At 54.7% G+C, this 17,247-nt stretch overlaps 5 protein-coding genes and 1 pseudogene across 5 annotated transcripts; all 6 read left to right on the forward strand.

Moving 5' to 3' along the window:
* Nucleotides 1-1,653: 1,653 nt before the first annotated feature.
* Nucleotides 1,654-2,134, forward strand: LOC128819619 (feather keratin Cos2-2-like). Its single transcript, XM_053999863.1, has one exon. The coding sequence runs from the start codon at nt 1,809-1,811 to the stop codon at nt 2,118-2,120; it is 312 nt and encodes a 103-aa protein (XP_053855838.1). The 5' UTR covers nt 1,654-1,808; the 3' UTR covers nt 2,121-2,134.
* A 1,990-nt stretch (nt 2,135-4,124) lies between these two features.
* Nucleotides 4,125-4,878, forward strand: LOC128819615 (feather keratin Cos2-2-like). The gene is made up of 2 exons (XM_053999860.1): nt 4,125-4,161; nt 4,531-4,878. The coding sequence occupies exon 2, from the start codon at nt 4,552-4,554 to the stop codon at nt 4,876-4,878; it is 327 nt and encodes a 108-aa protein (XP_053855835.1). The 5' UTR covers nt 4,125-4,161; nt 4,531-4,551.
* A 1,898-nt stretch (nt 4,879-6,776) lies between these two features.
* On the forward strand, nt 6,777-7,240 carry LOC128819630 (feather keratin Cos2-2-like). The gene has a single exon (XM_053999874.1). It carries the CDS (start codon nt 6,932-6,934, stop codon nt 7,238-7,240), a length of 309 nt encoding a protein of 102 aa, XP_053855849.1. The 5' UTR covers nt 6,777-6,931.
* A 2,004-nt stretch (nt 7,241-9,244) lies between these two features.
* Nucleotides 9,245-10,159, forward strand: LOC128819611 (feather keratin Cos2-2-like). The gene is made up of 2 exons (XM_053999856.1): nt 9,245-9,281; nt 9,651-10,159. Exon 2 carries the CDS (start codon nt 9,672-9,674, stop codon nt 9,999-10,001), a length of 330 nt encoding a protein of 109 aa, XP_053855831.1. The 5' UTR covers nt 9,245-9,281; nt 9,651-9,671; the 3' UTR covers nt 10,002-10,159.
* Nucleotides 10,160-11,597: 1,438 nt separating this feature from the next.
* On the forward strand, nt 11,598-12,363 carry LOC128819582 (feather keratin Cos2-2-like; annotated as a pseudogene).
* Nucleotides 12,364-14,285: 1,922 nt separating this feature from the next.
* On the forward strand, nt 14,286-15,124 carry LOC128819607 (feather keratin Cos2-2-like). The gene is made up of 2 exons (XM_053999853.1): nt 14,286-14,404; nt 14,774-15,124. The coding sequence occupies exon 2, from the start codon at nt 14,795-14,797 to the stop codon at nt 15,122-15,124; it is 330 nt and encodes a 109-aa protein (XP_053855828.1). The 5' UTR covers nt 14,286-14,404; nt 14,774-14,794.
* Nucleotides 15,125-17,247: the final 2,123 nt, after the last annotated feature.

A 17,247-nucleotide genomic window follows, 5' to 3' on the forward strand; every position in this document is an offset into this window, starting at 1 on the left:
TTGCTGCCCTCGGGTGCCCTCTCTGAGCCTCCTCCTTTTCTTCTTTTGACTCAATAAAGTTGCTTCTGCATTCAAACCTTGGCCTGTGATTTGTCCTTCCTTCTGTGGCAACTCTTCCAGTTTGCTCACTTGCAAAAGGGTGTAGGAAGCCCAGCATTGCCATCTCTGCAACATTCTCGGTGCAGTTTTTTTCAGTTCAGTTTTGTCAGTTCCTTTTCCCTTGGAGCTCACAAACATGTCCCTCTCTGTGAGGATGGTGGGGCATGGTACTAAATTGCCCAGAAAGGTTTTGGATGCTCAGCACTGCAAGTGTGCAAGATAAGGTGCAACACTGCTTTGAGCAAGCTGCTTTAGTGGGTGCCCAACTGTTAAGGGCGGGAGGAATGGAAAGAAATGTCTTGAAGTTGCCTTCCAGGCCAAACCATTTCTAATGAAATCTGCTTTCCCAGAGGCATCAGCAGTGTGACAAATGTGCTCAGTGTTGGGCCGGTCTGAGTCCCCTTTGGACACAGCTGGAGCTGACTCAGTCAGACATGGCTGGAGACACTGCATGCTTCTCACAAAGCCCATTTCTGCAGCCTTAGTTACCAAGTTTTTCCTTGTGAGCAAGGAGAACACAGGAGGAAGCCCTGCTTCCTGGGAAACTGCCAGCCATCATTTCCTGACGAAGGAGGCCATGAATTTTCTTTTTCCCTAGTGTACTTGTGCATGCATAACCTTTCACTTTTGCTTGAGCAAACTCCCTTCTATCAAGTTTCAAATTGTTCTCTGATTTATCTGCTCTGTTCCCTGGAGGAAGGAAGGGGATTGATAAAGCAACTTGCTGGGCACCATCCATCCAGCCAAGGGCCACCGAGCACAGCTGCTAATCCAGCCCAGGGCAAGAGCAGGAACGAGCTGCAGAAGCAGGCATGGACTGCTGACCAAAGGGAGTTGTATTAGAGGGGAAGCAAGACCACAAAGAATACCTTATGTCCCCTATCCATTCCCCAAATGGGCCAGGAAAACAGGCTGCATGTGAAAACTCATGGGATGCCACAAAGAGATGCGGGAGAGATGGGCAGCGATAGAGGAAGAATGAGAGTGATGCCCTGAGTACTTAGCCACAAAGAAACCCACAGGAATGACACAGGTTCAGGTCATGTGTCTGCATGGAATGCCACCAGACCACCATCCCAGCATTCTGCCTACTCTGACGTGTTTATATCCTGGAACTGCTTGGACGTCTCATCCTGGCCAGAGAAGAAGTCTTCAGATAGGAACGCACAGGGCAGAAGCCAGGAAATAGAGGCTGCAGTGCAGGAAACCAGGACACAGCCCCTACCATTAGCTGGGATGGTGCACATTTGACATGAGCTGGTCAGAAAATTACTGCTTCCACTAAGGTGCCTCTGGGCCTGAGGCAGGCCAGGACTGCTATAAAAGGCAGCCCAAGTCTCTGCTCTCTCATCCACTTCTCTCACCTCCTACTCCTCAGGAACCAGGTGAGTGGGAAGCCCCTTCTCCTCCTCCTGCTGCTGCTTCAAGAGCAGCTCTTGCCTGGCTGGAGGTCTCAGCTGAGAGGGGCTGTCATAGCCCAGGGCTGGGAGCTGCTTCTGCTGGGAGAGGGCAGGGGAGAGAAGGTCTTGTGCAGACAGAGAGAGGCTGGGACTTGGCTGGGGTGGCTCCTGGGCTTTCAGCTGGGCACTGCAGTGTGGGCCAGGAGGTGCCTGGGCTGCAGGGCGTTTGGATGCAGTGCTGCTTCTCGTGTGTCCTCACTTTGTGCTTCTCCCTGCCCTCTGTGCCAGGTGCACCTGTGACCCCGAGCCATGTCCTGCTGCCAGCCCTGCGACCCTTGCTGCCAGCCCTGCGGCCCCTGCCCGCTGGCCAGCAGCTGCAATGAGTGCTGTGTCAGGCAGTGCCAGAGCTCCCACGTTGTCATTGAGCCGCCTGCTGTGCTGGTGACCCTGCCCGGGCCCATCCTCAGCTCCTCCCCACAGAACACCGCCGTGGGATCCTCCACCTCCGCTGCTGTTGGCAACATCCTCAGCTGTGGCGGAGTGCCCATCAGCTCTGGGGGCTTTGACATCTCCTGCATCACCAACTGCTATGGTGGCAGCAGATGTTGTCGTCCCTGCTAAATCTGCCTCCAACATCCTTGGGCAAGAGCCTGCAGAACCTTCAAATGTGGAGCTGCACTGAAGATGGATCTTTGGAACAATGGATTTGTGCCCTTGGTTTGCTGCTGTTTTCTTCCACTCTCTTCTCTTCCCTTCATTTCTTGTCAGCACCACCCAATGCCAGCCTAGTGGGACCTGTTTGCCTCCCTCTGTCCCTCTTCAGGCCCAGCAAATGGATACCCCCACTGCACCCCGCTGGCTGCCCCTGATGTCCTCTTTGAGCTACCTCCTTCTCTTCCTTAGACTCAATAAAGTTGTCTTGCATCCAAACCTGGCCCTCTGCTTTCTTCTTCCTTGTGTGAGGACTCTTCCTTTCAGCTCAGGACAAAAGCTGGAGGAAGACAAGGGTGGACAATTCCTGGTGGCCATTACCGTGGGCCTTTTCTATTGGAGCTCCCAAACAAATCCCTGGCTTCCCCAAAATAGTGATCATCACGAGAAGATGATGTCAAAGGTCACAGGAGTGGGAATGGGAAACAGCAGTGCCTGGGGATAGTCCACAACCTCCACTCTTCAAACACCTCTCTCACATTAGTAGCCTTCTGCTCAGCTTCTAACCAGACAGGCAGGGCTGAGTGGTGTCACAGGATCAACTAAGCATGAGGAAAGAGCCAAAACCATCCTCCCAATGTGGTGGAGTCTGCCACCCTTTCCCCTTCTGGATGTGGGAGAGGAGAAATTCTCCCATCTTCCGGCCTCCGCCGCCCAGACATGGTCAAATGTTTTTCTCCACTTGACTCATTCTCTTTGACAGCATCATTTTCCCACAGCTCCTGGCTCTGGCCAAAGGCCACTGTGGCCACTGGACTACCCCATCCCCACAGAGCCACCAGGACCCTGTCACCTCCAAGCCTCCCCATGAGGCAGGAACAAGGACACTGGGAAACAGCTGGGGGCCCCAAGGCTGCCTGGAGGTGGCATCAAAGGGATGGCCTGGCTTTGGGATTGTCCTTGTGAGATGTGGGTGCCGTGGCCCTCTCCGGGTTCCTGCAGAGAAGGAACGGGAGGCTGAGTGTGTGGGAGTGGCTGGCACTGCTGGGCAAGGAAGGCCCTATGGGGCTTGCAAGGGCTGGGCTGAGAGCTCAGCTCAGGCCCAGCTGTGGACACACACACAGGGGCACTGCCACACTGCCAGCCTGCCCAGGTGTGCTCAGAGATGACCCCAGAGGCACGGAGCCCAGCAGACGGGCACAGGCACACGGGCAGGGGGGTTGCACACAATTGCCCTGCCCTGTGCACGACCATCCCCGTGCAGGCCAGAGGCTCTCAGGGGCTGTTCCCAGCAGGGCACAAGCACAGGCATGTGCAGACACTCGCACACACTGGGGCACAGCCACGCTGCCACGCACATTATTGCGGGGCAGCACACGGGGCAGAGGCCTTAGGAAGGGATGTGACTGAAGAGGTGCTGGGAAGCTCCCAGTCAGAGCAGATTCTGGGAACCCCAAGCAGCACAGACACGGAGGCAGCAGTGCTACGGGAGTCTCCTGCACTGTGAAGGCCGAGGAGGAAGACCAAGAGGTTTCATTAAAAGGACAAATCACATAGAGGAGCCATTAGGTGGTGAGCAAAAGACTGGAGGGCTGAGAGCAGAGGAGGCCCTTGCAGCCAGCAGGAACAGAAAATATCCAAAAGAATGCCTCAGGCTGGAATCACCGGGCTCCTTGTGATGCTTTATCCACTTATTTCACGTCTCTTACTCGCACTGACACATCCTTGGCCCCAGGAAACATGGGATCTCACATACCAGCATTCAGAAGAAGTGTCCATGAGGGAATGGGAATGATGTGAGCCAGGAAATGCAAAGTCATTGTAGAAGGAAAAACCAACTCATGCCATACCATTCCCAGAGATGTTTCCATTCATTTGGGATCATGCAGGAATATCGTCACTTGCACAGCACAAACTGTGGGCCCTGAGGCACTGTGGGGCCAGGATAAAAGGCAGTCTAACTGGTGGCTCTCTCAACCACTTCTGTCACCTCCTTCTCCTTGCGAACCAGGTGAGTTGGAAGCCTCTTTCTCCTCCACCCTCTCCACAACAGCACTGAGCTTTCTGGCCCTTGTTCCTGATCCTTGTCCTCCTGGGGGTGTTCTGCAGTGGTGGTGGTGTGGGCAGAGGGGAGACCGTGTGCTCTGGCCAGAGGCTGAGGCTGGGCTGAGGTGCTGATTTTCATCCAGGTTAGGCAGGAGCACAGCTGGGCCTGGCTGAGCTCGGAAGGACCGTGCTGGGCTCAGGCCAAGGATGCCCAGCTTGGGCCTGCACAGCCTGGAGCTCCGCAGGCAGCGGGGGCCTTGTCCTGCTGGGGGTGCCTTGCGGGCTGTGTCTCAGGTGTGCGTGTGCTCTGCTTCCTCCCCGCCCTCTGTGCCAGGTGCGGCGCCAGGCTCCAGACATGTCCTGCTCTGAGAAGTGCCAGCAGTGCCAGCCCTGCAACCCTTGCAGCCAGTCCTGCGGCCCCTGCCCGCTGGCCAGCAGCTGCAATGAGTGCTGTGTCAGGCAGTGCCAGAGCTCCCACGTTGTCATTGAGCCGCCTGCTGTGCTGGTGACCCTGCCCGGCCCCATCCTCAGCTCCTTCCCACAGAACACCGCCGTGGGATCCTCCACCTCCGCTGCTGTTGGCAGCATCCTCAGCTCTGAGGGAGTGCCCATCAGCTCCGGGGGCTTTGACATCTCCTGCATCACCAACTGCTACGGTGGCAGCAGATGTCGTCCCTGCTAAAAATGCTGCTGCCGACATCCTTAGGCAAGAACCTCCAAGACATCAGAACATGCTGCTGGAATGAAGTCAGAACTTAAGACATTGGATTTAGAGCTTCAGACTGGTGTTTCCTTCTTCTTCTTCTCCTGCTCTCATTTCTCTCTTCCCTTCCTTTCCTGTCTGCAACACTCAATGCCAGCCTAGTGGGACTGCTGGCCTCCTTCCCTTGGCAGGCCAGGATGTCAGACATCACTGGTGCATCTGAGTTGCTGCCCTCGGGTGCCCTCTCTGAGCCTCCTCCTTTTCTTCTTTTGACTCAATAAAGTTGCTTCTGCATTCAAACCTTGGCCTGTGATTTGTCCTTCCTTCTGTGGCAACTCTTCCAGTTTGCTCACTTGCAAAAGGGTGTAGGAAGCCCAGCATTGCCATCTCTGCAACATTCTCGGTGCAGTTTTTTTCAGTTCAGTTTTGTCAGTTCCTTTTCCCTTGGAGCTCACAAACATGTCCCTCTCTGTGAGGATGGTGGGGCATGGTACTAAATTGCCCAGAAAGGTTTTGGATGCTCAGCACTGCAAGTGTGCAAGATAAGGTGCAACACTGCTTTGAGCAAGCTGCTTTAGTGGGTGCCCAACTGTTAAGGGCGGGAGGAATGGAAAGAAATGTCTTGAAGTTGCCTTCCAGGCCAAACCATTTCTAATGAAATCTGCTTTCCCAGAGGCATCAGCAGTGTGACAAATGTGCTCAGTGTTGGGCCGGTCTGAGTCCCCTTTGGACACAGCTGGAGCTGACTCAGTCAGACATGGCTGGAGACACTGCATGCTTCTCACAAAGCCCATTTCTGCAGCCTTAGTTACCAAGTTTTTCCTTGTGAGCAAGGAGAACACAGGAGGAAGCCCTGCTTCCTGGGAAACTGCCAGCCATCATTTCCTGACGAAGGAGGCCATGAATTTTCTTTTTCCCTAGTGTACTTGTGCATGCATAACCTTTCACTTTTGCTTGAGCAAACTCCCTTCTATCAAGTTTCAAATTGTTCTCTGATTTATCTGCTCTGTTCCCTGGAGGAAGGAAGGGGATTGATAAAGCAACTTGCTGGGCACCATCCATCCAGCCAAGGGCCACCGAGCACAGCTGCTAATCCAGCCCAGGGCAAGAGCAGGAACGAGCTGCAGAAGCAGGCATGGACTGCTGACCAAAGGGAGTTGTATTAGAGGGGAAGCAAGACCACAAAGAATACCTTATGTCCCCTATCCATTCCCCAAATGGGCCAGGAAAACAGGCTGCATGTGAAAACTCATGGGATGCCACAAAGAGATGCGGGAGAGATGGGCAGCGATAGAGGAAGAATGAGAGTGATGCCCTGAGTACTTAGCCACAAAGAAACCCACAGGAATGACACAGGTTCAGGTCATGTGTCTGCATGGAATGCCACCAGACCACCATCCCAGCATTCTGCCTACTCTGACGTGTTTATATCCTGGAACTGCTTGGACGTCTCATCCTGGCCAGAGAAGAAGTCTTCAGATAGGAACGCACAGGGCAGAAGCCAGGAAATAGAGGCTGCAGTGCAGGAAACCAGGACACAGCCCCTACCATTAGCTGGGATGGTGCACATTTGACATGAGCTGGTCAGAAAATTACTGCTTCCACTAAGGTGCCTCTGGGCCTGAGGCAGGCCAGGACTGCTATAAAAGGCAGCCCAAGTCTCTGCTCTCTCATCCACTTCTCTCACCTCCTACTCCTCAGGAACCAGGTGAGTGGGAAGCCCCTTCTCCTCCTCCTGCTGCTGCTTCAAGAGCAGCTCTTGCCTGGCTGGAGGTCTCAGCTGAGAGGGGCTGTCATAGCCCAGGGCTGGGAGCTGCTTCTGCTGGGAGAGGGCAGGGGAGAGAAGGTCTTGTGCAGACAGAGAGAGGCTGGGACTTGGCTGGGGTGGCTCCTGGGCTTTCAGCTGGGCACTGCAGTGTGGGCCAGGAGGTGCCTGGGCTGCAGGGCGTTTGGATGCAGTGCTGCTTCTCGTGTGTCCTCACTTTGTGCTTCTCCCTGCCCTCTGTGCCAGGTGCACCTGTGACCCCGAGCCATGTCCTGCTGCCAGCCCTGCGACCCTTGCTGCCAGCCCTGCGGCCCCTGCCCGCTGGCCAGCAGCTGCAATGAGTGCTGTGTCAGGCAGTGCCAGAGCTCCCACGTTGTCATTGAGCCGCCTGCTGTGCTGGTGACCCTGCCCGGGCCCATCCTCAGCTCCTTCCCACAGAACACCGCCGTGGGATCCTCCACCTCCGCTGCTGTTGGCAACATCCTCAGCTGTGGCGGAGTGCCCATCAGCTCTGGGGGCTTTGACCTCTCCTGCATTACCAACTGCTATGGCAGCAGATGCTGTCCTCCCTGCTAAATCTGCCTCCAACTTCCTTGGGCAAGAGCCTGCAGAACCTTCAAATGTGGAGCTGCACTGAAGATGGATCTTTGGAACAATGGATTTGTGCCCTTGGTTTGCTGCTGTTTTCTTCCACTCTCTTCTCTTCCCTTCATTTCTTGTCAGCACCACCCAATGCCAGCCTAGTGGGACCTGTTTGCCTCCCTCTGTCCCTCTTCAGGCCCAGCAAATGGATACCCCCACTGCACCCCGCTGGCTGCCCCTGATGTCCTCTTTGAGCTACCTCCTTCTCTTCCTTAGACTCAATAAAGTTGTCTTGCATCCAAACCTGGCCCTCTGCTTTCTTCTTCCTTGTGTGAGGACTCTTCCATTCAGCTCAGGACAAAAGCTGGAGGAAGACAAGGGTGGACAATTCCTGGTGGCCATTACCGTGGGCCTTTTCTATTGGAGCTCCCAAACAAATCCCTGGCTTCCCCAAAATAGTGATCATCACGAGAAGATGATGTCAAAGGTCACAGGAGTGGGAATGGGAAACAGCAGTGCCTGGGGATAGTCCACAACCTCCACTCTTCAAACACCTCTCTCACATTAGTAGCCTTCTGCTCAGCTTCTAACCAGACAGGCAGGGCTGAGTGGTGTCACAGGATCAACTAAGCATGAGGAAAGAGCCAAAACCATCCTCCCAATGTGGTGGAGTCTGCCACCATTTCCCCTTCTGGATGTGAGAGAGGAGAAATTCTCCCATCTTCCGGCCTCCGCCGCCCAGACATGGTCAAATGTTTTTCTCCACTTGACTCATTCTCTTTGACAGCATCATTTTCCCACAGCTCCTGGCTCTGGCCAAAGGCCACTGTGGCCACTGGACTACCCCGTCCCCACAGAGCCACCAGGACCCTGTCACCTCCAAGCCTCCCCATGAGGCAGGAACAAGGACACTGGGAAACAGCTGGGGGCCCCAAGGCTGCCTGGAGGTGGCATCAAAGGGATGGCCTGGCTTTGGGATTGTCCTTGTGAGATGTGGGTGCCGTGGCCCTCTCCAGGTTCCTGCAGAGAAGGAACGGGAGGCTGAGTGTGTGGGAGTGGCTGGCACTGCTGGGCAAGGAAGGCCCTATGGGGCTTGCAAGGGCTGGGCTGAGAGCTCAGCTCAGGCCCAGCTGTGGACACACACACAGGGGCACTGCCACACTGCCAGCCTGCCCAGGTGTGCTCAGAGATGACCCCAGAGGCACGGAGCCCAGCAGACGGGCACAGGCACACGGGCAGGGGGGTTGCACACAATTGCCCTGCCCTGTGCACGACCATCCCCGTGCAGGCCAGAGGCTCTCAGGGGCTGTTCCCAGCAGGGCACAAGCACAGGCATGTGCAGACACTCGCACACACTGGGGCACAGCCACGCTGCCACGCACATTATTGCGGGGCAGCACACGGGGCAGAGGCCTTAGGAAGGGATGTGACTGAAGAGGTGCTGGGAAGCTCCCAGTCAGAGCAGATTCTGGGAACCCCAAGCAGCACAGACACGGAGGCAGCAGTGCTACGGGAGTCTCCTGCACTGTGAAGGCCGAGGAGGAAGACCAAGAGGTTTCATTAAAAGGACAAATCACATAGAGGAGCCATTAGGTGGTGAGCAAAAGACTGGAGGGCTGAGAGCAGAGGAGGCCCTTGCAGCCAGCAGGAACAGAAAATATCCAAAAGAATGCCTCAGGCTGGAATCACCGGGCTCCTTGTGATGCTTTATCCACTTATTTCACGTCTCTTACTCGCACTGACACATCCTTGGCCCCAGGAAACATGGGATCTCACATACCAGCATTCAGAAGAAGTGTCCATGAGGGAATGGGAATGATGTGAGCCAGGAAATGCAAAGTCATTGTAGAAGGAAAAACCAACTCATGCCATACCATTCCCAGAGATGTTTCCATTCATTTGGGATCATGCAGGAATATCGTCACTTGCACAGCACAAACTGTGGGCCCTGAGGCACTGTGGGGCCAGGATAAAAGGCAGTCTAACTGGTGGCTCTCTCAACCACTTCTGTCACCTCCTTCTCCTTGCGAACCAGGTGAGTTGGAAGCCTCTTTCTCCTCCACCCTCTCCACAACAGCACTGAGCTTTCTGGCCCTTGTTCCTGCTCCTTGTCCTCCTGGGGGTGTTCTGCAGTGGTGGTGGTGTGGGCAGAGGGGAGACCGTGTGCTCTGGCCAGAGGCTGAGGCTGGGCTGAGGTGCTGATTTTCATCCAGGTTAGGCAGGAGCACAGCTGGGCCTGGCTGAGCTCGGAAGGACCGTGCTGGGCTCAGGCCAAGGATGCCCAGCTTGGGCCTGCACAGCCTGGAGCTCCGCAGGCAGCGGGGGCCTTGTCCTGCTGGGGGTGCCTTGCGGGCTGTGTCTCAGGTGTGCGTGTGCTCTGCTTCCTCCCCGCCCTCTGTGCCAGGTGCGGCGCCAGGCTCCAGACATGTCCTGCTCTGAGAAGTGCCAGCAGTGCCAGCCCTGCAACCCTTGCAGCCAGTCCTGCGGCCCCTGCCCGCTGGCCAGCAGCTGCAATGAGTGCTGTGTCAGGCAGTGCCAGAGCTCCCACGTTGTCATTGAGCCGCCTGCTGTGCTGGTGACCCTGCCCGGCCCCATCCTCAGCTCCTTCCCACAGAACACCGCCGTGGGATCCTCCACCTCCGCTGCTGTTGGCAGCATCCTCAGCTCTGAGGGAGTGCCCATCAGCTCCGGGGGCTTTGACATCTCCTGCATCACCAACTGCTACGGTGGCAGCAGATGTTGTCGTCCCTGCTAAAAATGCTGCTGCCGACATCCTTAGGCAAGAACCTCCAAGACATCAGAACATGCTGCTGGAATGAAGTCAGAACTTAAGACATTGGATTTAGAGCTTCAGACTGGTGTTTCCTTCTTCTTCTTCTCCTGCTCTCATTTCTCTCTTCCCTTCCTTTCCTGTCTGCAACACTCAATGCCAGCCTAGTGGGACTGCTGGCCTCCTTCCCTTGGCAGGCCAGGATGTCAGACATCACTGGTGCATCTGAGTTGCTGCCCTCGGGTGCCCTCTCTGAGCCTCCTCCTTTTCTTCTTTTGACTCAATAAAGTTGCTTCTGCATTCAAACCTTGGCCTGTGATTTGTCCTTCCTTCTGTGGCAACTCTTCCAGTTTGCTCACTTGCAAAAGGGTGTAGGAAGCCCAGCATTGCCATCTCTGCAACATTCTCGGTGCAGTTTTTTTCAGTTCAGTTTTGTCAGTTCCTTTTCCCTTGGAGCTCACAAACATGTCCCTCTCTGTGAGGATGGTGGGGCATGGTACTAAATTGCCCAGAAAGGTTTTGGATGCTCAGCACTGCAAGTGTGCAAGATAAGGTGCAACACTGCTTTGAGCAAGCTGCTTTAGTGGGTGCCCAACTGTTAAGGGCGGGAGGAATGGAAAGAAATGTCTTGAAGTTGCCTTCCAGGCCAAACCATTTCTAATGAAATCTGCTTTCCCAGAGGCATCAGCAGTGTGACAAATGTGCTCAGTGTTGGGCCGGTCTGAGTCCCCTTTGGACACAGCTGGAGCTGACTCAGTCAGACATGGCTGGAGACACTGCATGCTTCTCACAAAGCCCATTTCTGCAGCCTTAGTTACCAAGTTTTTCCTTGTGAGCAAGGAGAACACAGGAGGAAGCCCTGCTTCCTGGGAAACTGCCAGCCATCATTTCCTGACGAAGGAGGCCATGAATTTTCTTTTTCCCTAGTGTACTTGTGCATGCATAACCTTTCACTTTTGCTTGAGCAAACTCCCTTCTATCAAGTTTCAAATTGTTCTCTGATTTATCTGCTCTGTTCCCTGGAGGAAGGAAGGGGATTGATAAAGCAACTTGCTGGGCACCATCCATCCAGCCAAGGGCCACCGAGCACAGCTGCTAATCCAGCCCAGGGCAAGAGCAGGAACGAGCTGCAGAAGCAGGCATGGACTGCTGACCAAAGGGAGTTGTATTAGAGGGGAAGCAAGACCACAAAGAATACCTTATGTCCCCTATCCATTCCCCAAATGGGCCAGGAAAACAGGCTGCATGTGAAAACTCATGGGATGCCACAAAGAGATGCGGGAGAGATGGGCAGCGATAGAGGAAGAATGAGAGTGATGCCCTGAGTACTTAGCCACAAAGAAACCCACAGGAATGACACAGGTTCAGGTCATGTGTCTGCATGGAATGCCACCAGACCACCATCCCAGCATTCTGCCTACTCTGACGTGTTTATATCCTGGAACTGCTTGGACGTCTCATCCTGGCCAGAGAAGAAGTCTTCAGATAGGAACGCACAGGGCAGAAGCCAGGAAATAGAGGCTGCAGTGCAGGAAACCAGGACACAGCCCCTACCATTAGCTGGGATGGTGCACATTTGACATGAGCTGGTCAGAAAATTACTGCTTCCACTAAGGTGCCTCTGGGCCTGAGGCAGGCCAGGACTGCTATAAAAGGCAGCCCAAGTCTCTGCTCTCTCATCCACTTCTCTCACCTCCTACTCCTCAGGAACCAGGTGAGTGGGAAGCCCCTTCTCCTCCTCCTGCTGCTGCTTCAAGAGCAGCTCTTGCCTGGCTGGAGGTCTCAGCTGAGAGGGGCTGTCATAGCCCAGGGCTGGGAGCTGCTTCTGCTGGGAGAGGGCAGGGGAGAGAAGGTCTTGTGCAGACAGAGAGAGGCTGGGACTTGGCTGGGGTGGCTCCTGGGCTTTGAGCTGGGCACTGCAGTGTGGGCCAGGAGGTGCCTGGGCTGCAGGGCGTTTAGATGCAGTGCTGCTTCTCGTGTGTCCTCACTTTGTGCTTCTCCCTGCCCTCTGTGCCAGGTGCACCTGTGACCCCGAGCCATGTCCTGCTGCCAGCCCTGCGACCCTTGCTGCCAGCCCTGCGGCCCCTGCCCGCTGGCCAGCAGCTGCAATGAGTGCTGTGTCAGGCAGTGCCAGAGCTCCCACGTTGTCATTGAGCCGCCTGCTGTGCTGGTGACCCTGCCCGGGCCCATCCTCAGCTCCTTCCCACAGAACACCGCCGTGGGATCCTCCACCTCCGCTGCTGTTGGCAACATCCTCAGCTGTGGCGGAGTGCCCATCAGCTCTGGGGGCTTTGACCTCTCCTGCATTACCAACTGCTATGGCAGCAGATGCTGTCCTCCCTGCTAAATCTGCCTCCAACTTCCTTGGGCAAGAGCCTGCAGAACCTTCAAATGTGGAGCTGCACTGAAGATGGATCTTTGGAACAATGGATTTGTGCCCTTGGTTTGCTGCTGTTTTCTTCCACTCTCTTCTCTTCCCTTCATTTCTTGTCAGCACCACCCAATGCCAGCCTAGTGGGACCTGTTTGCCTCCCTCTGTCCCTCTTCAGGCCCGGCAAATGGACACCCCCACTGCACATCGCTGGCTGCCCCTGATGTCCTCTTTGAGCTACCTCCTTCTCTTCCTTAGACTCAATAAAGTTGTCTTGCATCCCAACCTGGCCCTCTGCTTTCTTCTTCCTTGTGTGAGGACTCTTCCATTCAGCTCAGGACAAAAGCTGGAGGAAGACAAGGGTGGACAATTCCTGGTGGCCATTACCGTGGGCCTTTTCTATTGGAGCTCCCAAACAAATCCCTGGCTTCCCCAAAATAGTGATCATCACGAGAAGATGATGTCAAAGGTCACAGGAGTGGGAATGGGAAACAGCAGTGCCTGGGGATAGTCCACAACCTCCACTCTTCAAACACCTCTCTCACATTAGTAGCCTTCTGCTCAGCTTCTAACCAGACAGGCAGGGCTGAGTGGTGTCACAGGATCAACTAAGCATGAGGAAAGAGCCAAAACCATCCTCCCAGTGTGGTGGAGTCTGCCACCCTTTCCCCTTCTGGATGTGGGAGAGGAGAAATTCTCCCATCTTCCGGCCTCCGCCGCCCAGACATGGTCAAATGTTTTTCTCCACTTGACTCATTCTCTTTGACAGCATCATTTTCCCACAGCTCCTGGCTCTGGCCAAAGGCCACTGTGGCCACTGGACTACCCCGTCCCCACAGAGCCACCAGGACCCTGTCACCTCCAAGCCTCCCCATGAGGCAGGAACAAGGACACTGGGAAACAGCTGGGGGCCCCAAGGCTGCCTGGAGGTGGCATCAAAGGGATGGCCTGGCTTTGGGATTGTCCTTGTGAGATGTGGGTGCCGTGGCCCTCTCCGGGTTCCTGCAGAGAAGGAACGGGAGGCTGAGTGTGTGGGAGTGGCTGGCACTGCTGGGCAGGGAAGGCCCTACGGGGCTTGCAAGGGCTGGGCTGAGAGCTCAGCTCAGGCCCAGCTGTGGACACACACACAGGGGCACTGCCACACTGCCAGCCTGCCCAGGTGTGCTCAGAGATGACCCCAGAGGCACGGAGCCCAGCAGACGGGCACAGGCACACGGGCAGGGGGGTTGCACACAATTGCCCTGCCCTGTGCACGACCATCCCCGTGCAGGCCAGAGGCTCTCAGGGGCTGTTCCCAGCAGGGCACAAGCACAGGCATGTGCAGACACTCGCACACACTGGGGCACAGCCACGCTGCCACGCACATTATTGCGGGGCAGCACACGGGGCAGAGGCCTTAGGAAGGGATGTGACTGAGGAGGTGCTGGGAAGCTCCCAGTCAGAGCAGATTCTGGGAACCCCAAGCAGCACAGACACGGAGGCAGCAGTGCTACGGGAGTCTCCTGCACTGTGAAGGCCGAGGAGGAAGACCAAGAGGTTTCATTAAAAGGACAAATCACATAGAGGAGCCATTAGGTGGTGAGCAAAAGACTGGAGGGCTGAGAGCAGAGGAGGCCCTTGCAGCCAGCAGGAACAGAAAATATCCAAAAGAATGCCTCAGGCTGGAATCACCGGGCTCCTTGTGATGCTTTATCCACTTATTTCACGTCTCTTACTCGCACTGACACATCCTTGGCCCCAGGAAACATGGGATCTCACATACCAGCATTCAGAAGAAGTGTCCATGAGGGAATGGGAATGATGTGAGCCAGGAAATGCAAAGTCATTGTAGAAGGAAAAACCAACTCATGCCATACCATTCCCAGAGATGTTTCCATTCATTTGGGATCATGCAGGAATATCGTCACTTGCACAGCACAAACTGTGGGCCCTGAGGCACTGTGGGGCCAGGATAAAAGGCAGCCTAACTGGTGGCTCTCTCAACCACTTCTGTCACCTCCTTCTCCTTGCGAACCAGGTGAGTTGGAAGCCTCTTTCTCCTCCACCCTCTCCACGACAGCACTGAGCTTTCTGGCCCTTGTTCCTGCTCCTTGTCCTCCTGGGGGTGTTCTGCAGTGGTGGTGGTGTGGGCAGAGGGGAGACCGTGTGCTCTGGCCAGAGGCTGAGGCTGGGCTGAGGTGCTGATTTTCATCCAGGTTAGGCAGGAGCACAGCTGGGCCTGGCTGAGCTCGGAAGGACCGTGCTGGGCTCAGGCCAAGGATGCCCAGCTTGGGCCTGCACAGCCTGGAGCTCCGCAGGCAGCGGGGGCCTTGTCCTGCTGGGGGTGCCTTGCGGGCTGTGTCTCAGGTGTGCGTGTGCTCTGCTTGCTCCCCGCCCTCTGTGCCAGGTGCGGCGCCAGGCTCCAGACATGTCCTGCTCTGAGAAGTGCCAGCAGTGCCAGCCCTGCAACCCTTGCAGCCAGTCCTGCGGCCCCTGCCCGCTGGCCAGCAGCTGCAATGAGTGCTGTGTCAGGCAGTGCCAGAGCTCCCACGTTGTCATTGAGCCGCCTGCTGTGCTGGTGACCCTGCCCGGCCCCATCCTCAGCTCCTTCCCACAGAACACCGCCGTGGGATCCTCCACCTCCGCTGCTGTTGGCAACATCCTCAGCTCTGAGGGAGTGCCCATCAGCTCCGGGGGCTTTGACATCTCCTGCATCACCAACTGCTATGGTGGCAGCAGATGTTGTCGTCCCTGCTAAACATGTTGCTGCCAACATCCTTAGGCAAGAACCTCCATGGCCTCGGAATATAGTGCTGGAATGACCACAGAATTTTGGGACATCTGATTTAGAGTATTTGGCCATTAGTTCGTTCTTCTCTTCTCTCCTCTCTCTTCCCTTTCATTTTTGTCACCCCCACCCTATGCCACCTTAGTGGGGCCTGTTGCCCCCACTCCCTTCCTCCATTTATGCAGGCACGCAGATGGAGGCCCCCACTGCATCTTAATGGTTTCTCCTAATGTTTCTCTCTGTGAACTGTCTCCTTTTTTTTCTTTATACTCAATAAAGTTCTTTTTGCATTGCAACCTGGGCCTCTGATTTCTCCTTCATTCTGTGACAGCTCTTCCATTGTCCTCATCAGAAAGGCAGAAATGCAGAGAGCTGGACTCAATAGTATGGGTTTTCCTTGGAGCTGACAAAGATATCCCCGACAGTAAGAGTAATGAGGCACTGGAACAGAGATGTTATTTGTCATTCCTGGAAGTCTTTAAGGCAAGGTTACTCAGGACTTTGAGCCACTTGGTTTGGTGGGGGCAATTCTTGCCCATGGTTTGTGGGGTGGGTGGAGTGTTGCAAATAATAAATTGTTTAAGTTCCCTTCCATCCCAAGTATTTCAGTCAACACAGTCAGGCACCTGGAACAATCACAAAACCATGGTGGAAAGACAAACAGTAAATTTATTTCCTTACTTCACTCTGCAGAGGAGGCTGGCTTAACGCTCGGGCAGGGATGTACATTGTCCTGCTTCAGATCAGTCCCACAGGGGTGCACGGGCAGGAATTTCATCATCCTAAGGCACAGTCCTTGCTGGCAGGGCTCCTCTTTGCACCAGTGCTGTGATCACCCTGTCCTTTTTGTGATCTCTGAGCTTTGATCTTCCCGCTCAGGAATTTACATGAGAGGGCCTCCAAGTCTCTCCAAACACCTGCCTTGTCTCTTCACAGAGATTTTACTTCTCCAAACAGACAGAGGATAAACAGCAGGTGCAGAGTAAAATGATCTCTGCACAGGGTGGGCAAGTGGGGCCATTCCCACACCCTTCTTTTGCTTCTTCAGAAAGGCATTGTTTTGTCTAAAGATGCATCTTTGTGGCAGTCTGAACAGTGAGCCAGGACTGTCTGAGGAATGTGTCAAATCCCAATCCAGCAGCCACTGCGACCCCTCTGCATGTGTCAGAGATGACCAAGGTGCTGGAGAAACTGTGCTATGTGTGATGACGTGGAGCCTTTTCTCTCTGGAAAGTTGGAAAACTCTATCCAGTTTTCCAGCAGTTCAAGGATTCCAACAAAAAGGATGGGGCCTCTTTCATTCCAAGGATTCCCATGGAAAAGGGTGGAACCCCTTCTAAAGGGGTTCCTCTAGAAAATGGATTCAAGCAGCCCGTCCCCCAACTACTTCAGGAAAATATTTCCTGTGTGAAAAGTGGAAAAAACCTCTTTATTTAACAGGAAAAGTATTCACCAAAAAGTCCCCTTCTTGAGCTCACTCAAGTCTCTTATCAGTCCCTCCAGCATTGGAAATGCCACGACCCAGGGCCAACCCGGTGGGCCACGGGTGTGAACTGCTGGTGTTCTTTTGGGTGTTCAGCCCAGGGCAAGTTTAAACAGTTCCAAGAAAAAGAAAAACCATAGTCCAGGGAACTTCTAAGCCTCAGCTAATTAAACTAAAAGCAAAGGACAGCTCTGTCCCGCAGTCTGTCCATCTGCAGACACCACCGACCAGGAGTTGGAATGTGGAGGAGTGAATGCAGTTTCTGAAAGCAAACTATGTGCTTCTTTCCCCCCCCCCTCCCCCCACCCCCCCCACCCCCCCCCCGGTGCTTTCAGAACAAGTCTTAAAGGCGCAAAAGTTATTTCTGGGCTAAAGAGATGAATGAGGACACAATTAAGCACAATAAAGTCACCCAGGAGAGTGGGACATTTCCAAAGGGTTCCCTTGTTCAAGAACATAATGCTCCAGGGCAGGTCACCAACAGGGGAAGAATTCCTGTAAGTAGGACAGGCTCCATTTTGACTGTTTTTCCAGTGCAGGGGACATTCCTGGCAGGAATCTTTTCTGGCACATGTTCCTCATGGGGTCACAGCTTCCTTCATGGTACATT

The sequence above is a fragment of the Vidua macroura genome, chromosome 27 (assembly GCF_024509145.1).
Source record: "Vidua macroura isolate BioBank_ID:100142 chromosome 27, ASM2450914v1, whole genome shotgun sequence".
NCBI classification, from domain to species: Eukaryota; Metazoa; Chordata; class Aves; order Passeriformes; family Viduidae; genus Vidua; species Vidua macroura.